The sequence below is a fragment of the Branchiostoma lanceolatum genome, chromosome 4, assembly GCF_035083965.1.
Source record: "Branchiostoma lanceolatum isolate klBraLanc5 chromosome 4, klBraLanc5.hap2, whole genome shotgun sequence".
NCBI classification, from domain to species: domain Eukaryota; kingdom Metazoa; phylum Chordata; class Leptocardii; order Amphioxiformes; family Branchiostomatidae; genus Branchiostoma; species Branchiostoma lanceolatum.
This window is the reverse complement of record NC_089725.1, coordinates 21,922,753-21,935,387: the sequence shown is the minus strand read 5'-3', so window position 1 is coordinate 21,935,387 and position 12,635 is coordinate 21,922,753. Positions and strand designations below refer to the sequence as shown.

The window sequence follows — 12,635 nt, the reverse complement described above, 5'->3', positions numbered from 1 at the left end:
ACAATGGCTCCATACAATTCTTAGATATGGGGCAAATGTGTATCACAACAAAATAATAATAACATGTCTGGTGAATTCTAGTAGACCTCTGTTTTGTTTTTCTTTTATGGTATTCAAAACACAGTCTATGGATGAGGAGTTTAATGTATGTTAGGAATGCAGAATAAAAGAGTTCCTGGCAAGCTTTCCTGGTTACTGTAGGGATGAACAGCTGTTTTACTGGCAGGTATTCTTTGACTCATCATCATCTCCACCAATCTGCAAGGATATCAATAGTGCTTGCCTGGATACCCATAGTGTTTTAGGTCACCCTGACTCACAGTAATACAGTCACAACAGCCAGACATCCAAGGTATAGTTTACAGGTGTAGTCAAGGACCATTTTGTGCCAGACAGTGTAAAATTCATCAATGCAAAACTTCTTCTTCTTCTCCTTTTCATCCTGACGGATGATCGGTTCAGCGTTGATGACTCAGCATGCAATGTTGAAGTCCTTAAACACTGTTCTTGAGTTGAGCTTTTGACGTGAACAAGAAGGCAGGGTATTGTGATGACAGCTTGCCTTAGGACTGCCACCACTCCCTCCACCATCCATCAGCAGGCAGGAGGCAGAACATATCCGACTGTCCAAGCTGGATGGCCGCATTCGTTGGCCGAACCAGTATGCAAAACTACAGCATAATATATCAATGTTGGTCCAGTTGTCACTTTATAACAAAGAGGTATTTTCTCCATGCCCTATTTCTGAATCATCCCTACTGAGCACCATTCTCAGGACAGGAAGCATGGATATTTTTTAGGCCTATTCAGTATTGTTTGTATGGGGCTTCTTGGAAACTATACCTCCTAAATTTCCTACGAATCCTGAGAATTAGTAAGATCTGCTTTTCTCAGCCTTTTCTTTTCCTTCGACCCAGTGAATCGTGAGAATACACCTGTGAACTCAGTTGGGCCTTCATATGCAAATAAGTTACTGGTCCAGGAGGAGCAGCTTAAATTGGAAGAGAACTCCTACCTGGCCGAAGAAATCTATTTTACTGCTAAGAATGATGTTCAAATAGCTGCCAGTTTGCATAAAAGGCTTACTCCATTAAGATAAATTTATATGATGTAATAGTTTGAACACAACCAAGCAGGCTAGAGCTTTTTGATTAAAATGTTTCTGACTCCAAGGAGCAACAATGTCATTGGGGCAAATCAGTGGGCATGCTTTAAACATTTATCAAGAAGCTTTTTATAACATTGGACATTAAACAACACAATCACTGTAAGTAATTACGTGTGCCTACCACCCAGGCACTGCGTCCACAACTTTTTACAGTTTACTTTGCAAACAGAGTAGGAATACATGAATAAAAGACTTTGTTTTGACTTCAATGTTATCAAGACTTTACTGGACTTGAGATATATTGAGTGTAACTGCAAATAGATGCAGCATTGAACGTTACTTCATCACAGAGACCAGACCTAAATGTTCCAGACATCAGTACAACTCACACAACCCACAAACCAACAGGATGTCCGCCGCCAGGTTATGTCCTTGTACCAGGAGTGTTTGGATGGAGGCTGGGGTTGCTATGGTGAGGTGTCTCCCCCACAAAAAGGAACCTTGCTACACTTACTCTTGAAGAAGAGATTTATGTTACCTTCCATTCATATGTAATTGGTGGACAACAAGAAGCCTTTGTAAGCCTCTGCCCTCATTCTTACCATCACATGCCATTAGCAGAAAGGGAATTTTGTAGGAATATCATTATGAAAAAATATGTCTGGTTTTGGGAACCTGGTAGTCACGCTTAGAAGACCATGAAAGGAACAGTACCACTTCTTACTAGGCTGGACTTTGTCCTGCACAAAACCAACCGACCATTTATACGAAACAGCAACATGTAGTCTGTATTTGCCAGTGCACCTACAATGAAATACTGTCCACAGAAAAGAAAATTACACAGCTGTTACAGGAGGGTTGGAGATGAGCTGTCATATGCACAGTTTATAAAATCTGTAATGACCCTTTAAATGATACCTACAACTGCACGCAGATTTAAAACATGGATGGCAGTGTGAAAAATACCAATGTCAGGTTGCAAATGGCTTATTAATACCATAAGTCACCAAAATAAATCATACAACAAATGAATCAACATTCCAACTACGTATAAACTTTAAAGTAAGCCCACACTCCCTTGGAATGGATACAGTCTGTCTACTGGCCCAGTGGTTTGTAACCTTACCTAGTCTAGTTAGTACTTGAAGAACTACTCAGCCATTCCATCTACACAGGTCACATTACACAGTATTATGCTAAGCTAATGGGGTAAGCCATTGATCCATAAGCCACCAAAGTTGACTTATAACCACAATTGAGTTAATATAAACAATGGAATAAGGCAAATAATGCCAAAAAATCACAGCTGTTTGCCACGACTTTAAAAGATCTTCGGTGCTTAGCAATGGATAAACAAAACACAAACAAGAGATTTTGTGCTGATAAATGATACATCATTTTGGTAATCTCCTTTTGTCTGATATATCATCAGATTCAATACTGTCAATAGTTCTCAAGGATAATCTCCAAGCAGATCTACATGGGGCACGAAAATCGTATATGCTAGCCAGAGAAGGTCCAGTCAGCCAGAGAGGGTCCCTCTCTGGCTGACTGGACCTTCTCTGGCTAGCATATACGATTTTCGCGCCCCGTGTAGATCTGCTTGGAGATTACTCAAGGACTCACATTCACAGCGTACCAGACTCTCAGACCCAAGAAAAGAATAACCATGGTATAGTTGTCAGTCTCATGTCTGTAATTAAAGAAAACACACAAAAAACTTTCTTCCAGAAAACACAAGACATAGCAACATCCATATCTTGTTCACAAAATTTGACAATCAAAGTCCTCTGTTGTTTTTAAGTCTCTCCTTCAGTCTTTCCCTTCTTTTGAATTTTCAGGAATGTGTGAGGTGCTTTTAGTCACCACATATCCATGTAAAACTATTCAGACAATGCTTTGATAGGGCCATCATACCTGCCTGAGGTACTTGTTTGCAAAGTGTTACATTATATAACAGAGCAAGGATGGAAAGCTCTTGATCATTTTCTAACCCACCTCTTAATTATATATGTGCAGCAAATACAACTGCTATATTGATATAATTATCTGGTGCTTTGTTGGTGCAAATATGTATGATCATACTGACATTTGCCCCACATTATACACAAGGAATTTCCAATGAAAATGATAGTAAATAGACTTAAAGTCTTGTATGCATGACAACAACTTCAAACAAAGTTCCAATGAATGGTAAAAGGTACTTTGGCCTTTCTTCACTTTCCTACTTCACTGACACTGTACAATAAAAGGATAGGCACTGCTGCAAGCATGCTACACATGGGCAAGAAGCTTGACAAACCTTTGACGTTTCAAACTTTTCCAACTTGAATGACTGGTGTACTGGGACTTCTAGTGCATGGTGAACCATTACCCAGATATAGCCAAGTAAGAAGAAGAAGAATTGCACAACAATTGTAACAGGTAAAATGTATGATATTGGCAAGTATGATACAAATAGATCTAGTAGCAATTTATTTGAAAAAAAAGAGAGAGAATGTAAAATACCTCCACAAGAAATAACTGATTTTTTTCAATATATTCTACTAGACTTGACTAATGTGTCATTGAAATTAGGTCACAAGATATCATAGCATGTGAATAATTCATACCTGATAACTTCCCACCTAATGGATCCTGACCATTATTGATGTTAGATAGTTCCCTGGGGACCCTGTTAAGAATCTGGATTGGGATGTTCTTCATGGAGATGCAGGTGTTGGGAGATGGTATCAATACCACAGAACCAAAGGTTATCACCTATCTGGAACTACATCACTATTCCGGGGTGGCTGCCCTTGACAACTCGGCTTACATGTCCTTCATCATTGTCTCAAAATATTCTACTGATAGAGACTCTTCGAATCTATAAACAAAAGGACTTAAAGATGGACAAAAGACTCAGAAAAAAAGTAAATGACATATTTTCAAATTAAAGCAGGAAAAATATTTCCAAATTATCAGTTCCAAACAATACAATTTCTATGTATATTCTTATTATTCTACAATCAGGGGAATAAAAGATACTAGGTATAAGTTAACATGCAATGGTTCAACTATAAATTAATCTTTTACTTCTATATTGTGTCTTACGTACGTGTTACGTTTACGTGTTAGGAAAAATGGACTGTTAACTTTTCATCTCCTGTGGTATACACAGGATTTGTAGTGAGGGTGATGTAGCCTGTACAGCAGGTATGTAATATCTGGGGGAAATCAGGAGGATGGAAGAACAAACACCACGGATGTAAGGCAGCCAATAATGTGCCAACTGCATTCCATAATACCCGTGCAATCAACTGATAATGTTTAGTCTTGATATTTTTATGACCCTGCATTGCATATTTGCAGGTAGCCTTAGGAAATGCATAATTCAGCACAGAATTGCTGCTGGTATATAGCTCTGCTTTTTAGAGATTAGTCAACTCAGACCTAAGGTTCTACAAGGTGGACCAGAAAGTGATTTCAAAACAGTGCCCTTGCACTGTTGTGAGTGTTGAGTACAGCTATTCACTGTAAGCTGTCCTGGGCAGACTCTCAAATCTAAGGTAGATCCTGAATCAATGTCCCATGGCATAGAGCGGTCGGTCAACAGGCACCTGACTGTTGCACTGAGTTCATTGTTCACACGCTTTCTAATTACCTTCGCCAAGAAGGTTATGTTTTTGGTAGCATTTGTGGATTAGCAGCATAACTCGAGAAGGCCTTGAATGCCCTGGAAGGATTGTCGTGATATCTGGTATGTGGGTAGGGTTTGATGAGACCTAATGATTACATTTTGGACCCCCTGGAATCTAGTTTCAACAGTTTTTTTATAAATGATTTTTATATTACTTAGCACTCTGTAGTGTACTGTACATTGCTAGAGTTGTAGTATGTTGTTCATACCAGGTCAAATCCTTGACCCACTCCATACCCAGGATGGTCTGACTTCTGGGATAGGGGCAGAGATGGGTGGTTGGCTTAGAGGGTTTGATACAGCCAAGTAGACCACTATCGGGGTATATAGGTCCTCTGAAGTCTGGTAACCAGGAAGCCTAGTGACATGCCTGTAAAATGAGAGGTTTGTTACGTTGTTTCCTGGTGAAACCATGGTTTAACTCCCCCCCAAGGATTGATCACATACCAGGGGTGGGGTTGGGGTTTTGTTCGCGTTAAGAATTTTCGCGTTCGCGTGGAAAATTTTCGCGTGAAAAATTTGAAATGGAGAATTTATTTATAGGTTCAAAATATCAAAGTAATTTTATCATCAAAATTTTTCTCCCTTGGGAATAGACTTGAGTCCCTTGGGAATAGCACACCACACCATGCCCACACCCATGCAGGGGGAAAGTTTTCCTGTAATTTTGATCATTTGCTCGTTAGAATATGCTAATTAGTTGATCAGAAGGGAATTGAAGGTTTACAAGTCTAAGGTTTCACACCCAAAAAATTTCAAAGGAATTTTGAAATTTAAGAAAAACAAAAAAACAAGTTGATTCCCAAGGGACTCAAGTCTATTCCCAAGGGAGAAAAATTTTGATGATAAAATTACTTTGATATTTTGAACCTATAAATAAATTCTCAATTTCAAATTTTCCACGCGAAAATTTTCCACGCGTACGCGAAAATTCTTAACGCGAACAAAACCCGTTCCCCAGGGGTGTCGTTGAAGCAGGTGACAGGGACAAATAAGTGTGCATGTTGGCAGCAGACAGGTAGTCATGGTCTGTGAAAGTCTCCCGGATATGAAACCACATCTGATTCAGTGTCTTCAAGTTACCATTACACTTACAAGTAGCCATTTTTTGTCTGCCGCAGTGCTACTCCACCATTTATACCTGAGATGTTTGTGTTTTACCTAACACTAACAGTAGTATTCACCTGTTTACAAATTGTGGCTTTCTACAGACTACCTTTCACAATCTACCTGTTCACCTTCAGGTCATGTACACCCAACCACTGAGGTGAAGTGCAATGTAACCCAATTGTTTTCAGTCCCTGTGAACTTGACACCATCAAACTAGCCATGAAGCAGTGAAAACAGCAGGGATAAGGTGACTTCAAGTAAATGGGAACAAGAAAAGCGATTCCAATTGCTCTCAGAATATGGGTGAATGCACTGGGTCATGTTTACCTTGCAAGGTTAAAACTCAAGCATATCTTCTGGGTTAATTATAGGGAGGGCCGGAGGGGTGATACTTCATGTTAACTTTGTAACAGAACAAAGAGAGAGTTTTTATTCAGTGTTGCAAAACCTCTAATTGATACACTAAAATCAAAACCTCCTTGAGCAGTCCTTTCACAACTCTTATCCACCCTCCACATTTCCATAAGAACAATACCAACAAGACCCTTTTCTCTCCTTTTCAGTCTTTGAGAACGTGTAAGACAGGTTTTGATGCCCATCAAAGATTCTCCTCCATCAGATTGTTGGTGTGAAAAACATGATGAGTTGAATTAACAATCGCATTGACAGACTAATTGTTAAAGTAAATAGCCCCGCCCACCTTGGTCCAAAATGTAGAATTATACAGGGTTTGATGGACAGCTGGAAGCAGTCTGTATTGTTCTGTTAGATGTCACCTTTTCTACTGTACTTTATTTCCTGTACCCCAGGGCATTGGCTCTGATCTGTTCCTTCACCCCAGGGTCTAGAGAAAACTGGTCGCAACCCAGATCCACCCAGTACACCATAAATGTGATGCAATCAATTGCAGACCACTTTTAAGTTACCCACACAATATCATACACAAAAATCTTTCTGGTGATAAGCTACTCTAAGCTATGGTAATAAATGGACTGGATACACAAATGTAAATGTCAGTAGATGCAATTTTCGTGTGTGGAACGTTGCGGAAATGCAACTCTCAAACACTACTGATGAGTATTGTAGACTCTTCGGCCTGCTAGGAACTGTTGAATTTGACTTGATACGAGCTTCAACCGGACCAGACGTCAGTTGCCACACCAAGAACTTCCGGGCAACCAACATAACGGGCCTCATGCGCCGATGATTATGAAACCATCATTCACCAAAACAGACTGTCCACCGTCCGCGTTCTCCCTCGAATTACGGGTGTCTTTGCCCCCCCTCGAGTATCGTTAGGTCATTCCCGCTACTATTGCTAGGCAGTATAACTATAATACCAGCCCCAAATCTGTTTAGAGACTGCGTTGATCTGTGATTGCCCCGCAAGTAACAGATGAAGAACCACTCCGTTCCGCTTGAGGTCCAGAGTCTCTTTGTAAGTTTACACAACACGCCGGTAACGTAAGTAGTACTACAAACGCCGATGGACACTCACGCAAGCTGTGGTGAACCAGCTTCTGTAAAGTTATTGTACTGAGCCACAGGTGTTAGAAATACATGGAATGGTGAGAGTTTACGGAAAAGATGACTCCACGAACACACACACGCTGCCTAGTGCCGACCTACCTGATTGAAAGGTCGAACCCTCACGGCAACCTTCACGCTGTCGCTGTCAGACATGGTGGGATCAAATTGCGGCTGGGGCAGCCTTCCCTTCTAACATAGGATAGAAACCTCCGTTATGGCCCACATTCCTCGACAGACATCTTTTCTCGATATTTATTTTCCGGAGAACGGCCCGGGCACGACCTGTGGGCATCCGCTGTTACTCCGAACTAGCGGTGTCCCACCTCTGGGTCTGCACCTACCAATCAGCACAGTCGTAACACACACGTCCAATCAAACGGCTCGTAACAACAAAGTTTCAAGAGGAGGCGTGTCTTAGCGTGACGTAGCTCCCTCACATGGCGGCGCCCTGCCTTAGATACACCCTGGATACGTTGTGAAAACGTGACTAGCCGTGAGTGACCCGTGACTGTTCCTGTCACGACAAAGTTTACCTGGGTCTAACGCAGAATAAAGCAACCTGCTCTATACGTACGTGAGACTTTGGGCTACTGGTCTTTCTTGTGATGTCTTTCTGACTGTGTGCATAGGGTAGGGTTGATCACACTATTTAGGTCCATTATGGGCTGATCATGATACCAAAAGAAATTGCTTTATATTTTCGATCAAGAAACATGTGACGTCATTAAGGTCATCTTATAATTTCATTATGCAAGATATATGCACGTCACATCTCATTTCGCACAAACTTAAGTTCAAATCGTCCTACTAAGAAAATCCTACTAGTAAACCGAATTCTGTTGAACTCACACTATTTGACCACAACTTGCTGCTTTCGATTTCAGCCGCTATGGTAAGCTATGGTAAGTATGCCCAAGTTACATTGATCAAGAGGATTCCAAAATATATTGATCATCCTTGCTTTACATCAAGTCCTCATTTATGGACATTTATGTAATAATCTAAGTTTCTAAATTCAAATTAATTATCGGGTCATATTGATCGTGGGAGCCTCTAAGTGTGAATATAATTATACTGATCATTGGTTGTTGTCGAGCGAAGAGAGAGAATGTAGTTTTAAGTTTATGAGCATAGCAAACGGACAATTTCAGATTTTCTGATATTTTAAGATGGTAACGGTTCTTCTTGATTTTACTTTCGGCCAGCGCTTTCCCGTGTGGATTTAGGGAAGATAACAAAATGAAAAAAAATATCCCACATGACCCACATAGCATCCTGACTTGCCCCGTGTCATACTGTCCTCAGCAAAGACAGGGCCTATAAAGGCATCACCTCAAACAACTACATGTACTAAAAGCTTTACTGACACACCACAAAGCACAGCGACTTTCCTATGGTCTAAAAACTACAAAAAAGAAATGGAAAATAAGTCTTAAAATTCTACTTACTATCAAAAAACAATGATATAAGCTACTGCGAACCCTGTTTTGTATTGCCATAATTTGAACACATACATTTGTACTAATCTGCAAGCAGATCTACACGGTGCCAACCTCGTATAAGCTAGCCAGAGAAAGTCCAGTCAGACTCTAACCAGCGCCACCTAGCGAACTTTGTTGCTATTTCCAGCTTTAAGAGACTTGACTTCAATCGCACACAGCTACTGCAAATACTGTAATCTAGATCCACTCCTTTCTCTCATCTTTTCGCCTTTTTCACACACGCAGGCACGCTCAGAGTGGTAGTTCCAGATAACTGTCCGAATTAGCCTGGATGCCAGACCCCCAAACTCTGAAATATCTATCGTGTGGGATAGATATTTCAGAGTTTGGGGGTCTGGCATCCAGGCTATGTCCGAATATATATGGCCATGAATTGACGGACACCTTCCATTGCCCGTTGATCTATAAATAGTCTACTGGGTGGCGACAGGCATGCCAGGGGAGGCGCGGTATGTAGTGAACCGCAAGGTGTCGCCTGTTGACTGGACACCGCTTCCAGAAAAACCATACACATGTGTACTAGTAAGAACCGTGACGGGGGAGGTCTCTGGCCGTCTCAGGCAACTATGGTACAGATGTATATGTCGTATGTGACGTTATACGGAAGATTCCAAAAAAATCCTATCGACCAGAGGGTTTGTCCATTTTGTCCAGAGCTAATTGAAGACGAATATCATTTTTTGATGGTATGTCCCAAATATCTTAATATACGTAATTCACTGTACACAAGGCGATCATCTTATATACCAGGATTTATTTCAATGGATTTAAATAGCAAATTTAAGTACATCATTGATATGTGACAACCCCTGCATGGTATACATAGGAAAATATATCAAGGAATGTTTAGACGATAGAAATTCCTCCAATGTTTGTAAGAACCAATTCTAAACCCATGCTATGCACTCTTGTATTAGGTAGATTAGCCTTTAGATATATAGAGAACTGTAGTTATGTACCAGACATACTTTACTCTACCTTGTAGAATTGTTGCGCAATAAAGTTATTATGAAGTTGGGGATATTCTATAACGGCACTTTGCCGACAAGTAGAGTCCAATCAGATTGTCTCAAGCACTCTTCTTTACAGTAGGATATTCTAAAAAAACAGCATGATTGCTTGCTTGCTTTCTTTTGTTGAATAAAAATAAATCTTAAAATTTAAGTATCTATGTAAATCGTAGGAGCTTATCAATCCTGGCCAATAATTATTGGCGAGGAGCGGAGCCTCCCGGGTAACGGACGGAAGCTAATAAGGCTGGACTCCAGGCTAGGAAAACTATCATTCGCTCAACAAACTCACTCGTCAAATATTTGCATCTCCCGGGAAATTCCCTAAAAGCATAACGCACAGGAGCAGCCAGCCCTTCAACTTATATGTTGACAACTGATATCGTCACCTGTTCCTCGGGAGAGGCAGGTTCCCATGTCGGACACGGCTTGGCCGGAAACATTGGCAATGCACGCATAGAGCAACGCACACATTCAACTATGGTCACAGGTACCTGTCGTCCAAGGACGTTCTCATATCTAATACATGTTACGTAAGTGCCGTGGTGTGTACACGAAAGAGTTTTTTTTGTGGGTGACCCCTGTCAGCGAGAATAAGAGTACTGCTGTTCACACTTCAAAATATGACAGCCAAAGCAGTGAAAGTGCATCACGTATATGTGATATAAATCGGGGGACTGTAACACTTACAGAAGTTACACCAAATGACAGTTACTCAAGTGACGGGAACACTTCTGCTGCGCCGAAAACAAAAACACTTTTAAAAAAATCAAATCTGACGTTACGAGGGCAACATGTCATTTGTCAAGAAACAGCTCCTCAGTTGATCTCCTTCGCTTTTACTATGGGCAAATCAGCCGTATGATACTATAGGCCCGGGTGCGTTCTAGCGAAAGCTTCAATGCTTATCATAACATTAGAACTGGTATGCTGACATTATAGCTTCAGTGCCTATCATAACATATGACGTGGTCTGCTGATATTACACACTGGATCTATTTCCACATCTATCCCAGAGAGGAGATTGCCACTTATCCATCACCAAGGTCTTCGTCCATTTCATAAAGGCCAGTTGTTCAGAGTTGATCCCAGAAACTCCGCCGACTGCCACCTGGAGTTTGTTGTATGAGGTCCTGCGGCGGGAGAAGTAGCCCCACCTGGATGGTCCACGGGATCCATTGAGAAAGGAATGATAAACACTTCGTAATTGGTCTATTTGTGTACAATTAGTGGTGAGCATATTACTCACTACGTGCAGGTGGGAAGGTCAGCATTTCTGGGTGGTCAAGGCCATGGGGATGTGAATAACACCCCTCAGATACACATACATCGTCATGCGCCATCAAACCGTGGTGGAGGAAACCGCGTCAGTTTGGATCTTAGTCATTCCCCAACTCCACACCTTTCAGCAATCACTATGGTGTCCTTTACTCGGCAGGAAAGTTGACTCAGTAGACATAATAAGACAGGTCTTTACAAAAGGTGGAAAAGAGGTCAGCTGTAAAAATGACGGATGTCTAACGTTGACTGGCGTAATGATAAGCGACTATGATGGTGAACAAGACTTCCGGAATTCCTAATATTTAATACCCGCTCTGATCCACGGCGAAAACTCGGAATGTTCGGAGTGTGCCTTTGGAGTAGCGTCGTCACCACTACCCATGACATGGGTTTTAGCAAAACGTAAATACTCCTTTCTGTAGCTCTATTTAACTCAATCCCTCTCAGTTGATGTTATCTTCATCATGGGTACTTTTGTGTAAATGTGTCTTGTACAAAACTGTGCTATATGGCTCTATCTATAGTTGCACAGCCATCGTGTGGAGTAAAACGCATTGTCTGACGACCTAGCTGAGCTGGTGATAATGGACAGAACGAAATGAATAAGATAAAGGGACGTAGGGAATGTAACAACCCCCAAAATCAAGTACATACAATTTTCCTCTGCAAAAACGTAGACTGATAAAGGAAACACCGAATGCCAGATTCTTGGTAAATTGGCCGTAAAATGACTTATGCGGATGGCGTGTTTGCAACGAATTCTTCTCACCTTGACCATAACGGTGCAACGTAAAGGGGGGGCTAACACTTGACTTTCCGGTTGCTTTGGTTAGTCAATCAGATGACGTGTGTGTGATACTAGTAATGCGTCAAGTCAGAGGTAAAAGTTTTAGATATGTACAGGAATAAAGATGCCGACGTTATCACCCGTTACAGACTCTCCGCCTATCTGAGAACGGCAGTGATTACAGGTTAGAAAACCGTCCACATCCAACACAACAAACACACGGTATATCATCGGCAACAGGTGGGGCCTCTGACCCGTCAGATCACTTCCTCCCCCAACAATGCTAACGTATTATGGAAGGGAAGATCGACGTGAAATGGGCCCTTTCGTACCGTTAAATGAACCGGAGGACCGCTGCAGTGGAAGTCACAGGAAACACAGTATCTCGCACCTCGTTACCTGATATGCAATACTTTAGTTACATTCTTGCTGGTTGTTGGGGCTGTTTCGCAGATAAGATTTCGCGATGTAAAGAAAGGATTGTACACGCTTTTGTACCAGTATGCGAGTCTATTTATGTACACGGTTCTTGTCGCTGAGCCGTTGTAATGAGATTCACCACACCGGTGTGAGACATAGTACGCATGTTTACAGCGTGGTCAGCACGGATCTGAGCTGTCAGTACTCT

The 12,635-nt window shown here is 41.4% G+C and overlaps 1 protein-coding gene across 1 annotated transcript in view; it reads right to left on the bottom strand.

The window, feature by feature from the left end:
* Positions 1-7,749, bottom strand: part of LOC136433352 (kinesin-like protein KIF28P) — a 35,673-nt gene extending 27,924 nt beyond the window's left edge. Inside the window, exon 1 of the mRNA XM_066425480.1 lies at positions 7,527-7,749. Within this exon, the coding sequence (XP_066281577.1) occupies positions 7,527-7,580 (54 nt within the window). The 5' untranslated portion in view covers positions 7,581-7,749. The remainder of the gene's footprint in view (positions 1-7,526) is intronic.
* Between the last annotated feature and the right edge of the window lie 4,886 nt (positions 7,750-12,635).